This window comes from Pyrgilauda ruficollis, unplaced genomic scaffold (assembly GCF_017590135.1).
Source record: "Pyrgilauda ruficollis isolate IOZ18807 unplaced genomic scaffold, ASM1759013v1 scaffold96, whole genome shotgun sequence".
Classification (NCBI taxonomy): Eukaryota; Metazoa; Chordata; class Aves; order Passeriformes; family Passeridae; genus Pyrgilauda; species Pyrgilauda ruficollis.
Genome location: NW_024531710.1, coordinates 408,129 through 428,987, shown reverse-complemented (window position 1 = coordinate 428,987; position 20,859 = coordinate 408,129). Strand labels below are relative to the sequence as shown.

Sequence of the window (20,859 nt, the reverse complement as noted above, 5' to 3'; positions counted from 1 at the left end):
AGGGACCGGGGGGGGCCTCGGTGCATTTCACTCCAGAAATCCACATATGGGATATATATATTTTTTTAAGTAGAGAAATTTAACACTGGCAGATATTTAAAATGCGGGGGAAGATTCTGAATTTAAAAATAAAGCCAGCACAGACTTTGTAAGCCATGACAGCCACCACTGCACCGTGTCTCCTCAAAGGAGGTGGCTTTCCTAGCAAAAATCCATCCTGCACGCCTGGAGTGGCTTCCATCGTCCCTGGACAGGGAGCCACGAGCAGGGCTCTGCCACGGCTTCAGCCTCTCCGAGGGACTCACTGTGTTTGAGACAGAGGTTCACAGAATCATGGAACAGCCTGGGTTGGAAGGAACCTTAAATATCATCTAGTTCCAGGTTCTTCCTCCTGCTACCACAGCTCCTTCCCTGCCGGGGAGCAGGGCTGGAGGGGACACCTGGAGTGGGGTGGCAGTCACAGCCCCGAGGGTGCGAGTCATTGGCAGCCAGTGCACAGCAGGCAGGTCTGGAATGGGAGCCTGTGGAGAAGAGGGAGAGAAGCAAGAGCCCAGCAGGGGCTTTTCACACTTTGCTAGCAATAAATCACCCGTCTCCTTTCTCCTCCTCTGCTGTAACCAGGCAAAGGGGCTCTCATGTGTCCTCTTCCATTCCAAAGGTGTCATGCACGCTCCCCTATTATTTCCCCCCTTTTTTTATTCTGGTGTATGCTCAAGGTGACGTGGAAGGGAAAATCTTTGTTGATTTAGACTTTTGGCCAGCTTGGAAGTACCAGCTGCTGCTGCTTGGTGGGGGTCCTGTGCCAGGAGGGTCCTGTGCCTGCCTGCCATTGAGCCAGGGGGGCTGGTGCAGGTCCCTGGGACACAGCGGGGAGACCTCTGCCCGTGTGACACCTGACATCCCAGCTCTGCTCCCAGCCTGTACAATAACAGAGGGTTTTTTTCTAATTTTCTTTTTATTTGATCTTGGTTTTTTATATTCTGTAACGTGATCCTCGGCCCACAACCCATGTGATTTCTATACCGATGTTGTAAACTTGACTGTAGAGCAGTATTTCCATTAAAACATCAGGGCTGAGCATCGTGTACAGATTCTTCCTTCCCTGCTGATAGTGACATTTTGGGGCAATTTGGAGGCAAACCAGGACATGGAGAGGAGGGTGCAGGATTGCTTAGGCTCAGGGACAGCGATGAGGAGGGTTCTGTCTTCACCCAGGGAGCACTCAGGGTGGGATAAGGATCTCCTCCCAAACTTGACAAGCAAACACATCCCCCCGAGAAGCATCAGAGACACAACCATGGTCACAAGGAGCTCTCAGCAGAAACGAGCAACAAACTTCTCCCTTCCCTCACGAAACCTCCCTTAGGGCTTCTGAGCAGCCACCGCCAAGCACTCAGCAGGGAAGATCAACTCATGTCTTCACCAGGGACAGCTTGTGAGGCCTCACCCACACAAATACCTCTGAGACACGAGCTCCGACCCCACCAGGGGCACAGCACCACCGACACCTGCTACTCACGTGGGCCCGAAAGACTCTCCCACTCGAGCCGGCCCGAACTCCTGCGCGACAGCCTCCTCGTACGGGATGCGCCGCGGGGTCTGCGGGGCAGGAGGGCGATCCCCGGGGCCGCCCCGATTCGCGGGCTCCGGGCGGGCTCCGGGCTCTCCGGGCGGGCGCTCCGGGCGGGCTCCGGGCTCTCCGGGCTCTCCGGGCGGGCGCTCCGGGCGCTCCGGGCGGGCTCTACGGGCGGCCTCTCCGGGCTCTCCGAGCGGGCGCTCCGGGCGGGCGCTCCGGGCGGGCTCTCCGGGCTCTCCGGGCGGGCGCTCCGGGGCTCGGCCGCGCCTGCGCCGCGCGGGGCGGGGCGGGGGCTCGGGAGCTGCCATGGCCGCGATCAAGAACCGGCGGACGGCCCTGGAGCGAGTGGAGAAGTTCCTCTCCGACACCTACTTCACCGACTGCAACCTGCGGGGCAGGTGGGCGGCGGGGGGACTCTCCGGGACACCCCCGGGCGCTGGCCGGGACGGGCTCCGCTGTGTCCCCTCGGGGTGGGGACGCTGCCGGCCGTGGGTGCGGGGACTCGGGGAGCTCAGTGGATTCACTCTGGGGGGACAAATCTGTCACACACACACTCTCACTCCTTCCTTAGTCGGCATGGAGCGCTGCTCCACGGCACAGCCCCCCAGCCCTGCCCTGCCCACCCGGGGTCCACAGGGCCCTTTGCTACTCAGCGATCTGTTAACATTACTGAGGGTGCTGCGTGGTGGCAGGGCGATTCAGCCGTGCTCTGACAGCTCTCTGTACCACCCCGGGCTAGTCCGAGCGGGACTGATCTTGTTCATGTGTCCTGGCCGTCTCTGACCACAGGCTTTTTGGGGATCGCTGTCCGCCGGCATCGCTCTCCTACTTCCAGACCCCGCGGCGCATCCCGTACGAGGAGGCTGTCGCGCAGGAGTTCGGGCCGGCTCGAGTGGGAGAGTCTTTCGGGCCCACGTGAGTAGCAGGTGTCGGTGGTGCTGTGCCCCTGGTGGGGTCGGAGCTCGTGTCTCAGAGGTATTTGTGTGGGTGAGGCCTCACAAGCTGTCCCTGGTGAAGACATGAGTTGATCTTCCCTGCTGAGTGCTTGGCGGTGGCTGCTCAGAAGCCCTAAGGGAGGTTTCGTGAGGGAAGGGAGAAGTTTGTTGCTCGTTTCTGCTGAGAGCTCCTTGTGACCATGGTTGTGTCTCTGATGCTTCTCGGGGGGATGTGTTTGCTTGTCAAGTTTGGGAGGAGATCCTTATCCCAGCAGTGTCAGACAAGATGCCACTGTCTGTTTCTCTGTGGTTCCAGAAGGGCACAGGTTAAATCAGGTCTGTGAATCCCATCAGACTCGTGGGCTGTCCCCACTCCGGTTTTTCCATGGAGGGCTCTGAGGAAGCGTGCTTTCCCTCAGGAGAAGGTCACACAGTGGACTGAGGTTGCTGCCTGCTCTCTTCCAGGTGGGAGACGTGCTGGTTTAAGGTGGAGCTGAGCATCCCCCCGGCATGGGCAGGGCGGGAAGTGCACTTCGTCTGGGAGAGCGATGGGGAGGGCATGGTGTGGCGAGATGCCCAGCCTGTCCAGGTATGGAGACGTGGATCAGGGGCGTGCCAGGTGCCCTGCTGTGTACACAGTGGTGACCTTTGGCTCCCCTGACATGTTCTGTGGTGCGTGCAGGGCTCTGTTCCTGTTCTTGTGCCAACAGTTATCCCACAGCGTGTGGGACCAGCCCCTCTGTCCAGCTGGACTTTGGGGTATCTTATCCTGCCCATCCAGCCTGCTGTCATGGACCTCTGCTGACTTGTGCTGAATGTGCCATCTTCCTGTGCAGGGATTGACCAAGGAAGGTGAGAAGACCAGCTACATCCTGACAAGAAGCCTGAAAGAGTCAGAGCCCCACAGGTGGGTGGTCAGGCAAGCCAGAGCCCCCCACTGCTGGGGACCTTGGTGTTATTGGAAGCCAAGAGGCGGAGGACACACACATCCTTGTCTGTGTCCTGGTGCTTGTGACTGCTCCCTGATGGTTTCCTCTTGTCCCCACAGCCTGACACTGTACGTGGAACTGGCCTGCAATGGGCTCTTTGGAGCTGGCAAGGGCAGCATGATCGCCCCTCCAGACCCAGACAGGAGGGTTACCCTGAGCAAGGCTGAGCTGGTTGTCTTCAACAGAGATGTCTATGAACTGCTGGTGGATCTGGAAATACTGCTGGACATGGCTGAGGTCTGGGAGCTCTTCTTCCCTTCCTTCACCTTTTCCTCAGCTTCACTGCATCTCCTCCTCTGGCTGTTCTGTGACCTGAGACCTTGGAGGAGAAAATGTTTGCTGTTTCTGCTTTAGCACAAGTGACACTGTTTGGGTTTGATGATCCTTGTGGGTCCCTTCCAACTCAGGATATTCTAGAGTAGGAGAAAGCTGAATTGAGAGAACCACAGGTGTTTTTTCATCCACTTTCTGCTCCAAAGCAGGATATGTTAACCACAGTCCCCTGGAATGGGCACATGTGGAACCTGGATTTGGAAGGCATGTGAGAAAAGGCAAAAGGCTGTGTTTGTGAAGCAGAGACATGTTGTTTACCTGTTATGACTGCCTGAGATAGGTGTTGAAAGGAGGTAGCAGGTTCTCCTGTAGGCAGATGACATCTGAGCTGGTATGGTGGCCAGAGTCATACTTTTATCCCTCTCAACCCCAGCTCCTCGGGGAGGAAAACCAGAGGAGTTTCCAGGCACTGTACACTGCCAACCAGATGGTCAACGTGTGTGATGTTACGGACCCCTCCACCTTCCCTGCTGCACGTGGCCTGGCTGCAGCCATCTTCAGCCAGAGGAACGGCGAGAGCCAGCACACCATCCATGCCATGGGGCACTGCCACATTGACTCTGGTGAGAGCAGCACAGCGCTCCCTCTCCTCTCACCTGGAGGCCAGGAGGTGCTGCCCAAGGGGAGAACAGGCTGCCCTTGGGCTCCAGGCGCAGGATACCATGCCTAGAGAGGAGGGAATGGGCCCTCTGTGCTGCCACATTGCTGGTTTGTCACTGGGGCAGTGTGGGAGAGTGGGTCTGGCTAGCTGTGCCCTTTGGAACACTGATGGGACTGGGGATGAGGGATGAATTACAGTGTGCTGTCTTCTACCTGTTGGGCTTCAGCCCTCGATTTCCCATCCCAGGAGGGGTTTCAGAGAGGTTCCAGCTCTGTGAGGAGCTTGTGTTAGGTAATAACCATGGTGGGGCCATGCCTGTCCCTGCAGCCTGGCTGTGGCCGTATGAGGAGACCATCCGTAAGTGCGCCCGGAGCTGGGTCACCGTGGTCCATCTGATGGAGCACAATCCAGAGCTCACCTTTGCCTGCTCCCAGGTGAGTGATCTCCCTCTGGACACCTCTCCTCTGCTCGTGGCATGTTGCTTCTCCAGCAGAAGGAGATGGGGGGATGTAACTGTTGAGGCGCTTTTGGGTCTGGGGTCTTCAAGGAGACAAGAGCAGCTGTCAGTTGCTATAAAGTTGTTTATTGCATGAACACATCAGTCTCAAAGGCAAAGAGTTCAAGGTGTTAAAAGTCAGTGCTAAGTATTAAAATCCATGCTAAAAGCTTTCTGGCATGGAGTCCCAAGCGAGAGCTGCAGCTGCAACAGCTGCTCCCTGGTACAGAGTCCCAGGCTTCGTGCAGGAGGGACCACAGCCTTCTTTCTTCTTGTCTTCTTCTTCTTGTTCCTTTTAATACAGGGGGATTCTTATACATGAAACAACTAATCAGCTAAAAGCACGAGTCTAAAACATTCTTTCTAAACCAATCTAAACTTAATTCTAATATTCAAAAGTAGTACGAAAGTAGTGTCAGTTCTTACCTAAAAAAACTATGTATATAATATTATCTATTTACACAAATATACTATCTGTTTTCTTAAAATTTACATGTATATCTATTTACATGAATATTTCTATCTATTTACACATATAGTTCTGTCTGTTCTAGAGACACAGTCAAAGCTCTACTGTGTTTTAGATATATCTGGAGATAAGTTACTGAACTTTAAACTAGGCCTTAGGGCCTTTAAGAGCTAACACAGTTTCTTAAGGTACTTGAAATATATTTCTACTTAGTTAAAACTGTAACTTGCACTTACTTAAAACTTAAACCAACACTTCTGCTTCATATCTATGTGGCTTTATATATCTTAATTTCTCTAAAGGCTTTAATTCAACCTCTGCATTCATCTCTCTCTCTGAGGATCTCAAAGAGGCTTGCATTCCAAGGTGTAGCAGACCAGGAGTGCAGCAGGGAGAAGGGGCAGGGTGTGGGGGGCTGGGGCTGATGGCTGTGCTCTGGCAGGCGCAGCAGTTCGAGTGGGTGCGCGGCCGCTACCCCGGGCTCTATGCACGCATTCAGCACTTCGTGGCCAAGGGACAGTTCATTCCTGTTGGAGGCACCTGGGTGGAAATGGTGAGTAGCACAGTGAGCCTGGCTTGCCACAGCCTCCTTGTGCCATCCTCTGGGACCGGGCCTGACACTGCAGGGGAGAGCAGAGCCTTTGCTGAGCCTGTCTGGTTGGTGATGGTCTCCAGGCCTAGGAGCAGCAGCTGTCTGAAGTGTCCAGCCTGGCAAAAGTGCAATTCTCCCAAATCATTCCCTGAGAAAGGAGCTTTGGACTCCCCAGGGTGTTGCTCCTTTTCCCTCTGCTGAGCCCTGCTGAGTTTCTCCCCACGATCTGCCAGGTCAGGTGGGTGGGAATGGGGGTCTTACAAGATCTCTCCTTCCCTGTGCCTGGCTTTCCTCACGGGCTCCCTGTGCCTTCCCCCCAGGATGGGAACCTGCCCAGCGGGGAGTCCATGGTGCGGCAGTTTCTCCAGGGACAGAGGTTCTTCCAGGAGCAATTTGGCCGGATCTGCTCGGAGGTACTTGTTGTTTTCCATCACGCCTTCCTTGCCCACCATCTCCTTGCAGCCCTTGCTCTTTGTGACTTGTGTGTCCCTCTGCTCTGCTGCTGTGCCCCAGTTCTGGCTGCCAGACACGTTTGGGTACTCAGCCCAGCTGCCCCAGCTGATGCGTGCCTGTGGGATCCAGCGCTTCCTCACACAGAAGCTCAGCTGGAACCTGGTGAACTCCTTCCCGGTGAGCTGTGCTGCCTTCTCCCTTGGGGATGGACTGTGGGTGCTGGAGTCTTCTGCAGGGCTGGACCTGTTGGTTCCACAGTTCTTCAGTTCACCTAACACGGGCTCTGCTTCCAGAAGCCACGAGGTTTTGGTGGCAGTGATGTCCTGCCAGGCTTTAGGAGAGAGGAAGGATGTGATTAGAGATCCTAGTCAGGCCCCTGGCCTAGATATTCCCTCTGCTTCCAGACAGGAAGCTGTGACTTGTGTGCAGGTCCAAGAGACAGCAAATCCAGCCCCTGCCCTGGTGGCATTCCGTGTTCTTGTCCTCTCCTTGGACTGATCCATCAGGGCATCCTGCACCTCCCAGGAGAGAAAGCGAAGGCCCAGTCTGAATCCTGAAGAGGCTCTGACATGCCCCTGTGCACCACATTTTCCCTTCTCTCCCCTCCAGCATCACACCTTTTTCTGGGAAGGCATTGACGGTTCCCAGGTCCTGACCCATTTTCCCCCTGGTGATTCCTATGGGATGCATGGGCGAGTGGCAGAGGTGAGTGAGGTGCCCAGACCTGCACGAGAAGGGCAGTGCCACCCTGGCTGAGCCAGGTGTGGGGCTCCTGGGAGAGGGCACTGCCTGGGAAGGGAGCAGGATATCTGGGAGCATTGTTGGACAAAGGCTGTTGGGGTGCCTGACTCCAAGATTTGCCCGTGCCTGATTTAGGCACTTTGGGCCAGGGAAGAGGAGCAGGACTGGGCTTTGCACCCTAAAGACTGACCTGGCTTTCTTGTGTGGAGCTGTGGGAGCTGGGGCTGGCTGCCAGGGGATTACAGCTGCCCAAAAATCCCTCCAGATGCTGAAAACAGTGAAGAACAACAAGGACAAAGGCCGTGTGAACCACAGCGCATTCCTTTTCGGCTTTGGGGATGGAGGAGGGGGACCCACGCAGAAGATGCTGGACAGGATGAAAAGAATGAGTAACACAGATGGGCTGCCCAGGTGAGAGGAGAGCTCCCACCCTCTCTCCTGGCAGGGGCATCTGCTTTGAGCCAGGCCTGGCCTTCTGCAGTGCCAAAACAAAGGGAGAAGGGCAGGGAGATGGGCAAGCAGAAGGCTGGGAAGGATTTTCAGGGGGATGGAATCTCTCCATCAAGAGCTGTAAGAACATGTTCACAGGGCAGCCATGGACTGCTTGTGACCCCTCAGGAGAGCTGTGGGGTGAATGGCCAGCACAGCAGCTGTGCCTGCCTGGGGCATGTCCACAGGGAGGGACAGGCTCACAGGAGAGGGGTAGGAGAAGGGTGAGGGGAATACTTTGTGTGGTTGTGTTGCAGTTTTTGACGCCTGTCAGCTTTCCAGCCCGGATGCACCATTGGCCATGTCACAGGCTTCTCCCCAGCTCATCACTGTCTGTGTGTCTGTCCCACAGGGTGCAGATCTCCACCCCTGACCAACTCTTTTCTGTCTTGGAGAAGGAGTCATCCCAGCTGTGCACCTGGGTGGGAGAGCTCTTCCTCGAGCTGCACAACGGCACCTACACCACGCAGGCCCAGGTGAGGGTCCCACTCCCAGGCAAAGGGGCCATGCAGACTCACAACACCTGCAAGCAGCCAACCCTCCTGCCCTGGAGCTGGGATTCTGCTGCTGGTGTGAGAGTTCCGCTCCCAGCTACCCATTTCCTGAGCATCTTCCGTCTGTCCTTAACTGGCGCCAGATAAAGAAGGGGAATCGGGAATGTGAGCGGATTCTCCATGACGTGGAAGTGCTCAGCAGCCTGGCTGTGGCTCAGGACACAGCGTTCCAGTATCCTGCCAGCCAGCTCCAGCAGCTCTGGAGGTGAGGGAGTGTAGGAGCACTGGTGGTGCTGGGGCAGAGTTCAGTGCTGCAGCGCTGTGTGTGCACATCCCCTGCCATAAACTGATCAGGAATCTACCTGGAAACAATTGGCTGCTTTGCTTGACTTGTCTGCTGAAAGATAACTCCAAACCCTCTCTGCTCCGCTGTCTGCAAGCTTCATTTCTTACCGAAGCTTCTTCCTTCCCAGTTTTGGCTTGCTTGAGCTTGTGCAACAAGGTATCTCATAGCCCTGAGGGGTAAAAACAAATAGCTCTTACTGCCCCTGGTTGTGGTTTACTGAGATGACAGCCGACAAGTCCTAACATAAAGGGATTTAAAGGATGCTGTGGGAGAAATCCTTTTCTCTCAAGTGTTGGGTAACGGGGGAATAAGGAGCAGTAACTAAATTTGTCTGTCTTGCAAACAGGGCTCTTGTTTGAGAGAAGAGCTTGTTCTAAGCCAGCACAAATCCAGTGCTCTCTGCCACTTTCTTCCCTGGTTTCTGCTCTCTGTTTTAGGTTATTGCTGCTCAACCAGTTCCATGATGTCCTGCCAGGCAGCTGCATCCAGCTGGTGGTTGAGGATGCCCTGCAATACTACACAGGTGAGCAGGAGTTTGGCCAGGAGGGTGCTCACCTGTGGGAGCAGGTCCTGCCTGGTGGGGCTGTGGGGAGGTTCCAGCCCTGCACTGCCAGGGCCAGCTCAGCAGGCGTGTCTGAAATAGTGTTAGATTAGCAGGAGAGCCAAGGGATTGAGAACCATCCCGATTTATTGGCTTTTCTGCTTGCTGCTGGCATGCCAGGATAGACTCCCACCAAGGTTTGTTTCTGCCTGCCCAGGGGTGCTTGCAGGAGCTTTGGAAACCAGAATTTTCCAGCTGAGCTGGCACAGCTCATTGTAATCTTGTAATAACAAAGTTCAGAATAATTATACACTTGAATCACTAATAGATAATAATAATTAATGATAATTAGCAATTGTAGCTTGGAAGGAGATGAAGTGTGTGTACATTGCACGGGGAGTGCCAGCAGCTCTCTCAGAGCCAGCTCGGGCCCTTTTGTTGCGCAGAGATCCGCAGGGCTGGTGCTCAGCTGCAGGAGGAGGCTGTGCAATCCCTGTGCAGGGATCTGCTGCAGCCCGGGGCGTGCAGCACCCGGAGCACCCTGGTGTTGAACACGCTGTGCTGGGAACGCACCGAGGTGATCTCCAGGCCCGGGCCAGACGGAGCAGAGGCGTTGGGTATGTCTGACCTGGGGCTAGCTCTCGTAGCAGAGCTCCTTACGGGGCAGGGATAGCTAACAGGGAAATACTTTGCCTTTCCCTCCTCTGGGGAGGGTTTTATTGACTGTTTTATTTGTTCTTTGGGCAGCTTGAAAGGGGATGAAGTCCTCTGAAGCACGCATGAAGAAGAGGAGGGTTTGGGAGGAGGCGGTAGATCTGACGTGACAGCAGCAGGGCAGCAGTCGTGTCACGTAGGGTTCAGTCTGGGGCGAGTGTTGGAACAGAACCTCTTTGCTTTCCAGCTCTGGTGACAGTCCCCAGCATGGGCTATGCCCTAGTGCAGGAGCCATTTGTGCCTCCTCAGCCTGTGGCAGTGAGGAAACAGGTGAGCACAAGGCAGATTTCCTCAGGTCTGTGTCCCCCACGTCAGAGGTTGTTTGAGGAGAAATCAGGGTTAGGGTTGAAAGGAGGAGAAATCTAAGGAATCCACATATTAAATTTGCATTGGAGGCACTCGGCTCCCACAGGTGTGGGTCTGTGACAGCTGTTTCTGGCCTTTCCCAAGGAGGATGGCTCCATTACCATGGAGAATGGGGTAATTGCTGTCTGCCTGGACACGATGGGGCGCCTGACCTCACTTCAGCTGCTGGACTCGGGGAGGTTTGTGTTACCCAGCTCCTGGCCCTGAGCTCCTGAAACCTCTCCCAGGACTCCTCACTGTGCACCTTTCTCCACTGCCAGTCCTCCTGATGCTGCTGTTCTCCTGTTCCACTTTATTTCAGAGAGTCAGTCCCAGATGGCTGCTATGCCAACCAGTTTGCACTGTTTGATGATGTTCCCCTCTACTGGGATGCCTGGGATGTGATGGATTATCACTTGGAAACCAGGTAGAGGAGCAGTGCATGCAGTACTTGGGTTTTGGCTTTGTCCTGAGATTCTTGCCTCCCTGTCAGTCCTAGCTGTAAGAGAGCATTCACTCTGGAGAAGTGAGTGCCTGCTGTGTGGGTGGCTGCATTGGGATTTGGGAACCTGGATCTACCAGGCTCAGACTATCCTATCTCTGCCTTCATTCCTTTCTCTAGGAAGCCAGTGACAACACTGCTGAAGCCTCTGGAAATCACCCAGGCTGGGGGCCTGCGGGGAAGTGTGAGGTTCTCCCTGCAGGTCGGGAAAAGCAGCACCTTAACCCAGGAGATCATCCTGGATGCCATGTGCCCGTACCTCCGCTTCCTGACCCAGGTTTGGCCCCTGCTGTGTGACACTAAGGTCCTGTACAGCTGGGAGCTGAGGAGCTGAACCTTGTGCCTGAATTATATCCCCTCTCCCTGTTTTCTTCCCTGGAGTCCCCTGCTGCCAGTCCTCTTCTGCAGCAAGCAGCCCAAGGCTGGGGGTCCCGAGGGCCAAGGGTGGAAGTGGGACCCACCAGTTCATCCGTGTTGAGACTCTGGTGTGGTTTTGTTGTAGCTGACGTGCACTGGCTGCTGCACACGGGGACACGAGAAGTGCAGTGTCTGCCCGTCAGTCCCCCACTGTGACATCCTTCTGCTGCCACGTTTAGGTGGAGTGGAAGGAGGCTCACAAGTTCCTGAAGGTGGAGTTCCCTGTGCAGGTCCGGAGCACAAACGCTACCTACGAGATCCAGTTTGGGCACCTGCAGCGGCCAACGCACTGGAACACGTCCTGGGACTGGGCTCGGTTCGAGGTGAGCAGGGAGCTGCTCTGCTCCTGGGGCTCCTGTTCCGGGCAGCAGCTCCGTGTGCTGAGCACAGCCCTTGGTGCCTGCCTGCTGCAGGTGTGGTCTCACAAGTGGCTGGATCTCTCTGAGCACGGCTTTGGGGTGGCTCTGCTGAACGACTGCAAGTACGGAGCATCGGCCCACAGGAACATCCTCAGCCTCTCCCTGTGAGTTAGGGATGGGTGAGGGGGGCTGCTGGGCTACTCTGCCTTCTGAGGTGTCCCTCTGAAGTCAAGGCAACACCTGCTCCTAAATGACCTTAGTTATAACAAGGAAATAGTCTAGTGGGTGGCTGTTTTCTGAGAATTTGGCTGACTTACATTATCTTAGTCAGTTAGAGCTAATTCCTCTGAACTGTGCTCAAAGATAAATCAGGAGAGATCAGATTCATATCTGTAGCAGGTGGCTTTTCTGTTGCTAACCAAAACATACCCCAGGAAGGGAGGTTTAAGGAGAGGAAAGGAACAGGAGTGTTAACGTTAGGGGTGCATACAAAGCTAAAAGAATCTGCCTATTTCAGTTTGACTCCATCAACTACAATTTTCACAGGATGACACCCCAGTTTTTTTAGCTTCTGGGATTGTCCAGGATCTGTTTTCTGTTGCATGTTTGCTTCCACTTCAGGGCCAGCTTCGAGGTAGCAAGGGAAGCATTTGTCTTGTCACAGTGCTTTGGGTGACAGCGGGTGCTGCCAAGACACTGGTCTCACTAACCTCACGTTGCCTTAGGCTGAGAGCACCCAAGTCCCCTGATGCCACAGCAGACATTGGGCACCACCAGTTCACCTACGCTGTGATGCCTCACCAGGGTGAGTGACAGAGCTGGGCCCCATGGGGACATGCAGGGTGGGAGCTGCTCCAGTGAGCCTTGGGGTGAGCGTGCCTCCGGCTGTGTGCGTACAGAGCCTGACCAGAGAGAGGTTCTTGTGCTGCAGGTTCCTTCCAGGAGGCCGGTGTGATTCAGCAAGCCTACAACTTGAATTTCCCCCTGCACGTGGTGCCAGCCAGCTGTGCCCAGTGCCCAGCCTGGAGTGCCTTCTCTGTCAGCTCACCTGCCGTCGTGCTGGAGGCTGTCAAGCAGGCAGGTGCTGGGCTAGAGGACGGGAGGGCAGAGGGGCTAAGGTGCTGCAGTTGAGCAGCTCTTTCACCCTCACCGACTGGTGGTCAGGCTCAGCTGAGCACAGCAACTTGCGTTGGAGAGGCTGTGCCTGTCTCACGTGTCTGAACTCCCCCAAAGGCCGAGGACAGACCTGAGGCTGTGGTGGTTCGGCTCTACGAGGCCCATGGCAGCACAGTCACCGCCTGGCTCCAGACCTCCCTCCCCGTTAAGGAGGCGATGCTGTGAGTCCATGCAGAAGGGCTGGGGGTGTGTGGGGATGGAGATCAGTCCTTCAGCCTTGTGCTTTGTCCCCCAGCTGTGACCTCCTGGAGCGGCCGGTGGCGCAGGGCCACCTGCGGCTGGAGCAGCGGGGCCTGAGGCTTTCCTTCACGCCCTTCCGCGTGCTCTCCGTCCTCCTGCTCCTCAGCTGCTGACACCAGACATCAGCCCTTGCTGCTGCTGCAGCCGCCTGGACCAGCACTGTGAGCTCAAATTGCAGACTGAGCTGTTCCCCATCCCCATCCTTGTGCGAGGCAGCATTCCAGGGAAGGGCACTGTGCCCCTGTCCTGCACCCAAGTGTTGGAGAGCAGTGCTTGAACAACCCTGCTCCTCAGGGAAGGACTGCTGCCCACTGCCCAACCAGGGTAGGTGGTCTTGAGTGAGTTCTGAGTTCATTTAAGTGTGGACAAAGGTGCAGACAGGCTGGTGGCCCTGCACGGGCTCTGCTCTAGCCACAGAGGTTTGGGGACCAGCAGCTTACACAGTGACTCCTGTGTCACAGCCTTCATCTTGTCCAGGAGTGAGTGTAAAAAGACACTCCACTCCTTCCCTTCTCCCCCTGCCTGTCCCTTGCACTGCCCTTGCAGAAGAGGAAACACAAAAAAAAAAAAAAATCAAGAGAATTACATAAAAACAAGCTCCAGCCTGTTTTCTTAACTTGTTTCTAGGTAACTGCATTTACCTGCCTCCTCCCAGGTATTTGCTGTAGTTGCTCTTTTAGTGTCTGCCTGAGCAGGATCTCACTCCTGGCACTGGGGAGGCTGAACTTATCTTTATTTTGGGGGGATGAGGCAGAGGGGAAGTCTGCTCCAGCCCCTCTGGGGAAGAGGCTGGGCACAGAGGGATTTATCCTTCGCATGAAAAGGCATGCACAGTGATTTCTACACAAAATACTTTATTAGTCAGCTAAAAACAGTGATTGGATCAGCAGCAAGAAAGGGAAGAGGGAGAGGAAGAGTCAGAGTCCAGCACAACACGTGCTCCTGGCCCTTTTTCCCCTGAAATGCCTGTGGACAGCAAGAAAAAGCCCCATCACCAGGCTCAGCTTCTCCCTCCCACACTGGCAGGATGCCACAGTAGCAAATCAGTGTGAGCACAGGTAGGGAGCAGCTCCATTTTCACTAGCACTAACCCTGAGCTCCTCTTGGCCCCTTAAATGCCCCTCAGGAGGTGGCAGCAGGTGACAGTCACACGGCAGGGGCTGCACCTGGAGAAGGAAGAAGGAAATGAGTCAGGGCAAGGGGGTATCTGGCTCTGCCCCATGGGCTCCTCTCCTGCCCCTCTGTCCCCTTGCCACAAGGGAGCTGTCCCACGGCCCCCAGGTGTGCACCAAGGCCACAGGGCCTGCCAGGCTCACCTCTGCCCCTGCGAGCAGATGTGCGGCGGCTTCTTCTGACACTCTGAGGCACCTCAGGTGAGGCTGGAGCAGCAGCCACTGTCCTCCTCCCACGAGCACGTCCCTTCCTTGGCCCGTCAGCCTGCTCTTCCTGCCCTTCCTCCTCCTCCTCTGACTTCAGGGGTTTTGCTGCAGCCCTGCGGCGCTGCTTCGAGGCACGTGGGGTGACCTGGGTGGGTGTCAGAGCCGGAGATAACCGAGGTGGGAAATTAATCACAGAATGACCAGGTTGGAAGAGACCTTCAAGATCATCGAGTCCAACCTGCTCCCTGACACCTCAGCTGAACCCTGGCACCCAGTGCCACATCCAGGCTTTGTTAAACACACCCAGGGATGGTGACTGCACCACCTCCCTGGGCAGCCATTCCAGAACTTTATCACCCTTTCTGTGAAAAACTTTCTCCTGATATCCAGCCTAAATTTCCCTTGGTACAGCTTGAGAGTGTGTCCTGTGGTTGTGTCAGTGCTGCCTGGAGAAAGAGCCCAACCCCACCTGAGCACAGGCACCTTTCAGGGAGTTGAGTGATGAGGTCACCTGAGTCTCCTTTTCTCCAGGCTGAGCATCCCCAGCTCCCTCAGCTGTTCCTCTCAGGGTTTGTGTTCCCAGCCCCTCTCCAGCCTCGTTGCCCCCTCTGGACAAGCTCCAGCCCCTCAACGTCCTTCCCAAACTGAGGGGCCAGAGCTGGACACAGCACTCCAGGTGTGGCCTCACAGTGCCAGGTACAGGGGCAGAGTGACCTCCCTGCTCCTGCTGGCCCCACCATTCCTGATCCAGGCCAGGATGCCGTTGGCCTTTTTGGCCACCAGGGCACACAAATTCCGTGTGGGATCATCACCATGAACTCGTGAGCAGCCCGAGCAGGGCACGGGCAGCAGGACAGCCAGAGACAGCCAGAGCTGCTCACCTTGGGGCTCGCTGCCTCGGGCTCTGCCTTCAGCTGAGGGCTCTTCTTGCGGGGCGTCTTGCGGGGTCTCTGCCCTGCACGAGAGGATGTGGGGTGAGCAGAGGATGAGGCAGAGCCTGCACCCCAAGGGACAGCCCACAGCACAGTGACCTTGCAGGGATGCTGTTCTGAGTGATGGAAACCCCAGGCAGGTTTGGATGCCTTGGGGACAAAAGGCTTCTGTCCCCTGGTGCCAACGACTGTCACGGGCCTGTCAGCACCCCAGAGAGAATGGCTTTGCTCCTGTGCCCTGGTGCTGCACAGCAAGAACAGGGCTGCCCGGGCTCCAGCCCTCCTGGGGCAAGAGTGGGTCCCACAGGAAGGGGAGAGGAAACTCACCTTTGGGAGCCATGGGGCCAGGCTCTCCCTGTAAGGAAGGGACAGAGCATTGACTGGGGTGCAGTCATTCTGCAGGCAGCAGCAGCAGAATCCCTGCCCCTTCTCCATCCTCCAGCCACTGCAGTGATAGGGAAACAGCCACATTTCCCTGGGAAGGCAGGGGAGCTGGGCTTGCTCTGCCTGCCCTTTGCCTTGGGGACTCTGCCATCATTCCCTGTACCTGCAAGGCCCCAAACACAGGGCCCAGAAGGGAAGAACAGGGCTGCCAGATGACCCAAACACCTCCCTTCCCTCCACCTGCTGCAGATTGCTTGCATCCATTAGCTGGCTGCCCACCACAAAGGAGCTCCTTGTCACCTCCATGCCCAGGAGCTTGATGGAGAGGGAGACCCCCAGCCACACAGTGTAATGGGAGTCTCAGCAAGCAGAAAACAGGCCAGTGTCCCGTTGGAGGAGTGGTCTGAGGGCTCCCCAGCTCCAGGCAGCATCCCCAGGCTCCTACCTGGAACCATATGGTCCTGCCACTGCGGTCACGCAGGGAGCTCATGCCAGGCACCAAGTAACACTGCAGCCAGTTCTTAAAGGTGGCATAATTATCTGGGTGCTCGGGGTCCAGGAGCTGCTTCTCTGGGAAGGGAGACAGGGAAAGGACAGAATCAGAGCAGAAGCCATGATCACCGTGTCAGGGTGGTCCCCCAAACCTCCTGATGCTGAGAATGCAAAGCCCCATGGCCTGCCTTGTCCCCCCACCTGCCATGATGACCTCCATGGGCACGCTGTGGCACAGCTCCAGGAGATCTGGGTTCTCTTGCCTCAGCTTCACCTTCTTGCTCAGCGTCAGGGAAGGATCCTGCAGGCATGGAGAAGGGCAGAGAAGTCACCTGCCAGCTACCTCTGCTTCCTCGGCTTCTCTCCTCCCATCCTTTTCCCCATCTCTTGCCCTCCGGAGGATGCCACACTCTCCACACATGATAGCCCTGAGCTCACCACACAGTAGGCTTCCAACTTAGCTACAAAGCCATGAAAGAGGGCTAACACACAAAAACACCAGCAGCAGGTCATGTAGTTTGTTTTCAGGCTTAAAATAGCCACTTCCTCTCCCCTGAGGCCACAAGATCAGCCTTGGGCCTTACTGCAGCCTCCCCTTGGAGATTTTAAGCTTGCTTAAAAAGGTGTTTGTTTCCCTCACCTCTTCTTCCTCACCCACCCCAAAAACACTTGTAGACTTCCTTAGGGCAGGAGACTGGCAGAACCAAACCCCTGCTTTTGGCACATGTCTGGAAACCTGCTGCTTTCTGAGGCTGTGAAAGCACCTGGTACTCCCCACCTTCTTCCTCCTCTCCTGCTCCTGCTCCTTCAGGGCCTCCAGCACGGTCCGAGCTTTTTCAAAGGGAGGGATCTTCAACCTGAGAGAGTTACACACCAGCCTGACGCCTGGCTTCTGGCACTTCCAGCGTCTGCCAGGTGAGGAGGCACGGGCAGCTTAGCCAAGGAGCTGTCAAGCTCCAGCAAACTCTGAGAGCCTAAACCTCCGTGGCAGCTCAGCGGGTGCTCGACCCACCTTACCTGTACAGGATCTCAGCACGCAGGTAATTCCCAATTCCATTGAAATACTTCTGGTTTAAGAGCACCTCACAGATGGGCTTGTCAAAAGCCCTGTCATCCAGGTTCTTCAGCACGTTCTCCCTGCAAGCGAGCACGGGCCATCAAGAGGAGTCACCTGGACATGTCCGTGCAGGAAAAGCGGCCAAAACCAAGCAGGAGCATTCCTGAAGACGCTCACCTGAAGGCCTGGTACTCGGAGACGACGCAGGGCCCGCGTTCCGGCTGCCAGGCGTCCCCCAGGCGCCAGGACCCGAAGCGCCGGGGGTCGACGAAGCAGAGGGCGCGGGGGGGGCTCTCTCGGGTGAGGAAGCGCAGGTGGGCATGGCGGGGCAGCTCGGCGGCGGGGCACAGCCGGAACGAGCCCGACATGCCGAAGCGGAACACCAGGTCCTGCGCGGCGGGGCCGGCGGCGGGGTTCAGCGCGCTCAGCGTCAGCCGCAGCTCCTTGCCCCGGGCGATGGCCGAGATGCTGTAGGCCTCGCTGCGGAAGGGCACCTCGGGGCCGCGGCCCACGGCCGAGCGTTCCACGCCGCCCGCGAACACCAGCGCTCCGCAGGCCCCGTTGATGAAGCGCCCGGCCAGGTGCAGCTCCGGGCACTCGGGCATGGTCGCGACAGCACGGCACAGCCCGAGCCCGCCGCCGCCCGCGGCACGGCCCGCCCCCATTGGCTGCGGGGGGCGCGGTGAGCGCTCCCATTGGCTCTGGCGCGGGCGGTGCGCGCTCCCATTGGCTGCGGCGCGGGCGGTGAGCGCTCCCATTGGCCGCGCGCTGATAGCGGAGGTTGGTGCCCTGCCGGGGCGGCCCCGCCGCGGGGAGAGGTTGCACAACGCGCGGACACAGCGGGACACGGCTCAGCTTTGTCACCGAGACTTTATTGGAGCTGCCCCGAGGACCCCCGGAGGGAAGGGAAACGTCTTCCGTCCCAGCCAGGAGCACCAATCTGGACCCCCAACTCAGTGTCGCAGCCTCCCGCCGTGGCCGGGCTCCTTTCCTAGCTCCTCAGAGAAGGGTGTTCATCAGGGCCTGGGCCTGCTTCAGCTCTGCAGAGAGATGTGGAGATGAGGGGGAGCTGCTGGTATTGCAGCATCCCTTCCAGCATCCCCTTCTCAGCATGCCTCCCACAGCAATTCCCCCTGCAGAATCCCCCACAGAGGTCCCTGATGCCAGCCCTCCTGGTGCCTCACCTGCCAGAAGCACCCAGAACTTGTTGGCCGAGAGTGTCACAGGGACAGCCGTCATCTTCTCACACTCTCTGTCCTGTACGTTGAAGGTGAGGTGCACCACGGGCTCATTGACCTCCTGCAGCTCGCTGGAGCTGAGGGTGTAATCCACCCGCCAGCGCACCGAGCCCAGCTGGCTCACTAGGGAGGGCGGTGGGATGGTGTCAGCACCCTGGCTCACTCCAGCAGGGTGACCCCACAGCCCTGGTGAGTCCCAGCACCCCACTCACATCGCAGGCTGCAGGCCCTGAGCCTGTCCTGGAGGGGGCTCTGCTTCTCCTCATAGGAACGGCACAACCCGCTGGCATGCTCTGCTCGGGAGGGGACACAAGAGAGGAACCCCTCTGCTCACACCAGACCTGCAGCTGCCAAACCCCACCAAAGCACCCCAGGGACCGACGGCACAGAAGGGAGGCGATGGAGGACAGCACAGCAGCCAGCCTTTCAGCCGGGGCCGGGGTGGGAACTGTCAGCAACATCCCACCAAGTCTGGCTCACGGTGCCACCCCGAGTTTCCCCTACCTTTGGGCAGTCCCAGCTGCTGCAGCTCGCTTGACAGAGACTCACTGTCTACATTGTGCTTGGCTGCACTGGAGAGGATGAAGCTGAGCACAGCAATGGTCGCCTTCACATCCCCTGACTCTGCAGATGGGAGAGTCACCTTGGGAAGGCATCCCCACACATTGCTGCCCATCTCTGGAGCATGGCTCCATCGGGGGATCCTGGTAAGGACAGCAGTGCTCACCTAACTTTGCATCTGAGGTCAGCTTCAGGATCTTGTCATACTGTGGGAGAGCAGAGCATCACAGTAAGCACCAGCTAACACACTCACTACCAGTGTTAACACTAACAATTCTTACCTAAACATTAATACTAATAACACTTACTATGCATATTAGTACTACTAGTAGAGGCCGGTAGCGTTCTTAACGCTGAGGCTCGCACGAAGAACGCGAGATTAATTAATGCTGCTGGTTATGCCATTGTAGTGTTGAAACACCGCCTCCACTGCGGTAGCCCCACACTTACCTCGATGGCCTCCCCCAGCAGGTCCCGCAGCACCTGGGCGCAGATCAGCTTCAGCTTCACCGAGGACTGCGGGGGAGAAGGAGGGTGAGCAGCGGGCCCGCAGCAGCGGGGAGCGGCAGGGGCGGCGGGGCGCGGGCACTTAACTATTTTGGCCAGGGTGCTGATCTCGGCCAGCACCCAGTCGGGGCAGTCCAAGTCCCCGCAGAAGCGGAACCGCTGCGGGGGAAGAGGCGGTCAGAGCCCGCAGCGGGCTCCGCACGCCCTCCCCGCTCCCCGCCGCCGACCCCCTGCCCACCATGTCACCGCCGCTCCCCGCTCCGCGCTGCTACGGCAGAGGCCGCCTTTGCGACCCGGAACCACTCCCGGGCCACGGCCCGCTACGCCCCTCCCCGACGGGGCGCTCCGGCAGGGCTCCGCGGGGCCTTTCAGCCGGGGCCGGGCAGGAGCGAGGGCCGGAGAGGGGACCGGGCTCTCGGAGCGGCACCCCGGGCGCCCCGGGCCCCTCGAGCAGCGCGGGCTCCCACGGGCCGCAGCCCCACAGCGCCCCGCCCGCCAATCCCCGCCCTGGCCAATCACAGCCGCCCTTCCGGCCCGGGCGCGGTCCCGCCCAGCGCTCCGCGCAGGCGCAGTCCCGCCCAGCCCTGCCCCTCAGGCCGGCCGTGAGGGGAGCGGGGCCGCCGCCTGAGCCCCGCACTCGCGTTCCGAGCCCGCTGACACGGGGCTGGAGCGGGAATGTGGCGTTCGGAACTGGGGCTGAAGCCTCACAGAGCTCGACCTGAAATAAAGATCCTGTTCTGCTGCAAGAGCAGCTGCACCTAGCCTCAGGAAAAAGAGGCAGAGCAATACAGTTTTGTCAGAGTGGAGCTGGAAGCATTGCAGAGCTCGGATCTCATTGAGGTGTTTATAAAGATTGTGGGGACATGATACTGCTCTGGGGCTGAAATTCTGCTTGTGGAGCTGAAATAAAAGCCCTCACCCTGCCTGAAATAGAGACACCAGACCTGGAGGTGAAGTAAAAATTGTGGCTAGGAAGAGGCAAAATAGAGCTCCTGGCACTGAGGCTGGAATAGGGAGCACACAGACAGAGTCAAAGCAGCACAGAAATAAATATCTGAAATAAAGGCTCTGGGGCTCTCAGCATGCACAGCAGCGGCTGCAGTCAGTGCTGTAGGGCTGGAGCTGAGATGGAGCCTGTGGGGCAGGGGCAGGGCTGGAACAAACACTGCAGAGCAGGATCTGAAATAAAATCCAGCCTGCTGGAAGGGGAAGCACGCTGGAGCTGGGAAAGTGACTGTGGGGCTGGCATGCACATCCTTGCTTTTTTAACTCCCCACACTAGGGTTGCTGGCCCAGAGCTGGAGAGGACCAAGCCCAGCTGGCAGGCAGCAGCCAGAGCAGCAGCACAAGGCTGGGGTGGTACCGGGAGCCCAGCAGGGAGGTTGGTTCAGCACCACGCCCACAGCAGACACACATCCTTCACAGCTGGGTGTCACGGTCTACAAACAGTTTATTTAAGATACAAAATGATTCCTTTACACACCCGAGTCTGCATTCTGCA

At 57.4% G+C, this 20,859-nt stretch overlaps 4 protein-coding genes across 7 annotated transcripts; 1 reads left to right on the top strand and 3 right to left on the bottom strand.

The window, feature by feature from the left end:
* Window positions 1-1,515: 1,515 nt before the first annotated feature.
* Window positions 1,516-1,884, bottom strand: LOC121365498 (cuticle collagen dpy-13-like). The gene has a single exon (XM_041489738.1). The coding sequence runs from the start codon at window positions 1,882-1,884 to the stop codon at window positions 1,516-1,518; it is 369 nt and encodes a 122-aa protein (XP_041345672.1).
* Window positions 1,866-13,383, top strand: MAN2C1 (mannosidase alpha class 2C member 1). The gene is made up of 26 exons (XM_041489807.1): window positions 1,866-1,974; window positions 2,366-2,491; window positions 2,977-3,100; window positions 3,348-3,418; window positions 3,560-3,737; window positions 4,207-4,396; window positions 4,762-4,868; window positions 5,842-5,952; window positions 6,312-6,404; window positions 6,505-6,621; window positions 7,054-7,149; window positions 7,451-7,596; window positions 8,027-8,150; window positions 8,312-8,433; window positions 8,952-9,037; window positions 9,502-9,672; window positions 9,957-10,039; window positions 10,220-10,314; window positions 10,437-10,541; window positions 10,737-10,893; window positions 11,213-11,356; window positions 11,447-11,556; window positions 12,118-12,197; window positions 12,324-12,469; window positions 12,626-12,729; window positions 12,804-13,383. Exons 1-26 carry the CDS (start codon window positions 1,883-1,885, stop codon window positions 12,919-12,921), a joined length of 3,096 nt encoding a protein of 1,031 aa, XP_041345741.1. The 5' UTR covers window positions 1,866-1,882; the 3' UTR covers window positions 12,922-13,383.
* Window positions 13,384-13,659: 276 nt separating this feature from the next.
* Window positions 13,660-17,810, bottom strand: NEIL1 (nei like DNA glycosylase 1). Of its 3 annotated transcripts, none has more exons than XM_041489808.1 (9): window positions 17,230-17,810; window positions 17,013-17,132; window positions 16,774-16,903; window positions 16,197-16,296; window positions 15,949-16,073; window positions 15,447-15,474; window positions 15,069-15,142; window positions 14,125-14,332; window positions 13,660-13,974 (listed from the first exon to the last, which is right to left on the bottom strand). In XM_041489808.1, the coding sequence occupies exons 1-9, from the start codon at window positions 17,808-17,810 to the stop codon at window positions 13,955-13,957; spliced, it is 1,386 nt and encodes a 461-aa protein (XP_041345742.1). In that variant the 3' UTR covers window positions 13,660-13,954. The 3 variants fall into 3 exon arrangements, with proteins under 3 accessions (XP_041345742.1, XP_041345743.1, XP_041345744.1); XM_041489809.1 differs by having other exon boundaries at window positions 16,774-16,852; XM_041489810.1 differs by lacking the exons at window positions 15,069-15,142; window positions 15,447-15,474.
* Window positions 17,811-17,903: 93 nt separating this feature from the next.
* Window positions 17,904-19,867, bottom strand: COMMD4 (COMM domain containing 4). 2 transcript variants are annotated; one of them, XM_041489811.1, is made up of 8 exons: window positions 19,597-19,864; window positions 19,446-19,517; window positions 19,302-19,367; window positions 19,018-19,057; window positions 18,795-18,914; window positions 18,503-18,583; window positions 18,237-18,413; window positions 17,904-18,092 (listed from the first exon to the last, which is right to left on the bottom strand). In XM_041489811.1, exons 1-8 carry the CDS (start codon window positions 19,597-19,599, stop codon window positions 18,052-18,054), a joined length of 600 nt encoding a protein of 199 aa, XP_041345745.1. In that variant the 5' UTR covers window positions 19,600-19,864; the 3' UTR covers window positions 17,904-18,051. The 2 variants fall into 2 exon arrangements, with proteins under 2 accessions (XP_041345745.1, XP_041345746.1); XM_041489812.1 differs by lacking the exons at window positions 18,237-18,413; window positions 18,503-18,583 and having other exon boundaries at window positions 19,597-19,867.
* Window positions 19,868-20,859: the final 992 nt, after the last annotated feature.

What these genes read in the sequence shown, in the direction of transcription:
- MAN2C1 (XM_041489807.1), top strand. Translation starts at nt 1,883, where the DNA reads ATGGCCGCGATCAAGAACCGGCGGACGGCCCTGGAGCGAGTGGAGAAG. An exon ending in GACTGCAACCTGCGGGGCAG is followed by an intron (nt 1,975 to 2,365) that starts GTGGGCGGCGGG and finishes CTCTGACCACAG; the next exon opens with GCTTTTTGGGGATCGCTGTC. An exon ending in AACACAGATGGGCTGCCCAG is followed by an intron (nt 7,597 to 8,026) that starts GTGAGAGGAGAG and finishes TCTGTCCCACAG; the next exon opens with GGTGCAGATCTCCACCCCTG.
- LOC121365498 (XM_041489738.1), bottom strand. Translation starts at nt 1,884, where the DNA reads ATGGCAGCTCCCGAGCCCCCGCCCCGCCCCGCGCGGCGCAGGCGCGGC.
- NEIL1 (XM_041489808.1), bottom strand. Translation starts at nt 17,810, where the DNA reads ATGGGAGCGCTCACCGCCCGCGCCGCAGCCAATGGGAGCGCGCACCGC. An exon ending in CATGGAGGTCATCATGGCAG is followed by an intron (nt 16,074 to 16,196) that starts GTGGGGGGACAA and finishes CTCCCTTCCCAG; the next exon opens with AGAAGCAGCTCCTGGACCCC. An exon ending in ATCTGCTCGCAGGGGCAGAG is followed by an intron (nt 13,975 to 14,124) that starts GTGAGCCTGGCA and finishes TTCCTTCTCCAG; the next exon opens with GTGCAGCCCCTGCCGTGTGA.
- COMMD4 (XM_041489811.1), bottom strand. An exon ending in CAGGGCCTGCAGCCTGCGAT is followed by an intron (nt 18,414 to 18,502) that starts GTGAGTGGGGTG and finishes CGCCCTCCCTAG; the next exon opens with TGAGCCAGCTGGGCTCGGTG. An exon ending in GTTCTGGGTGCTTCTGGCAG is followed by an intron (nt 18,093 to 18,236) that starts GTGAGGCACCAG and finishes ATCTCTCTGCAG; the next exon opens with AGCTGAAGCAGGCCCAGGCC.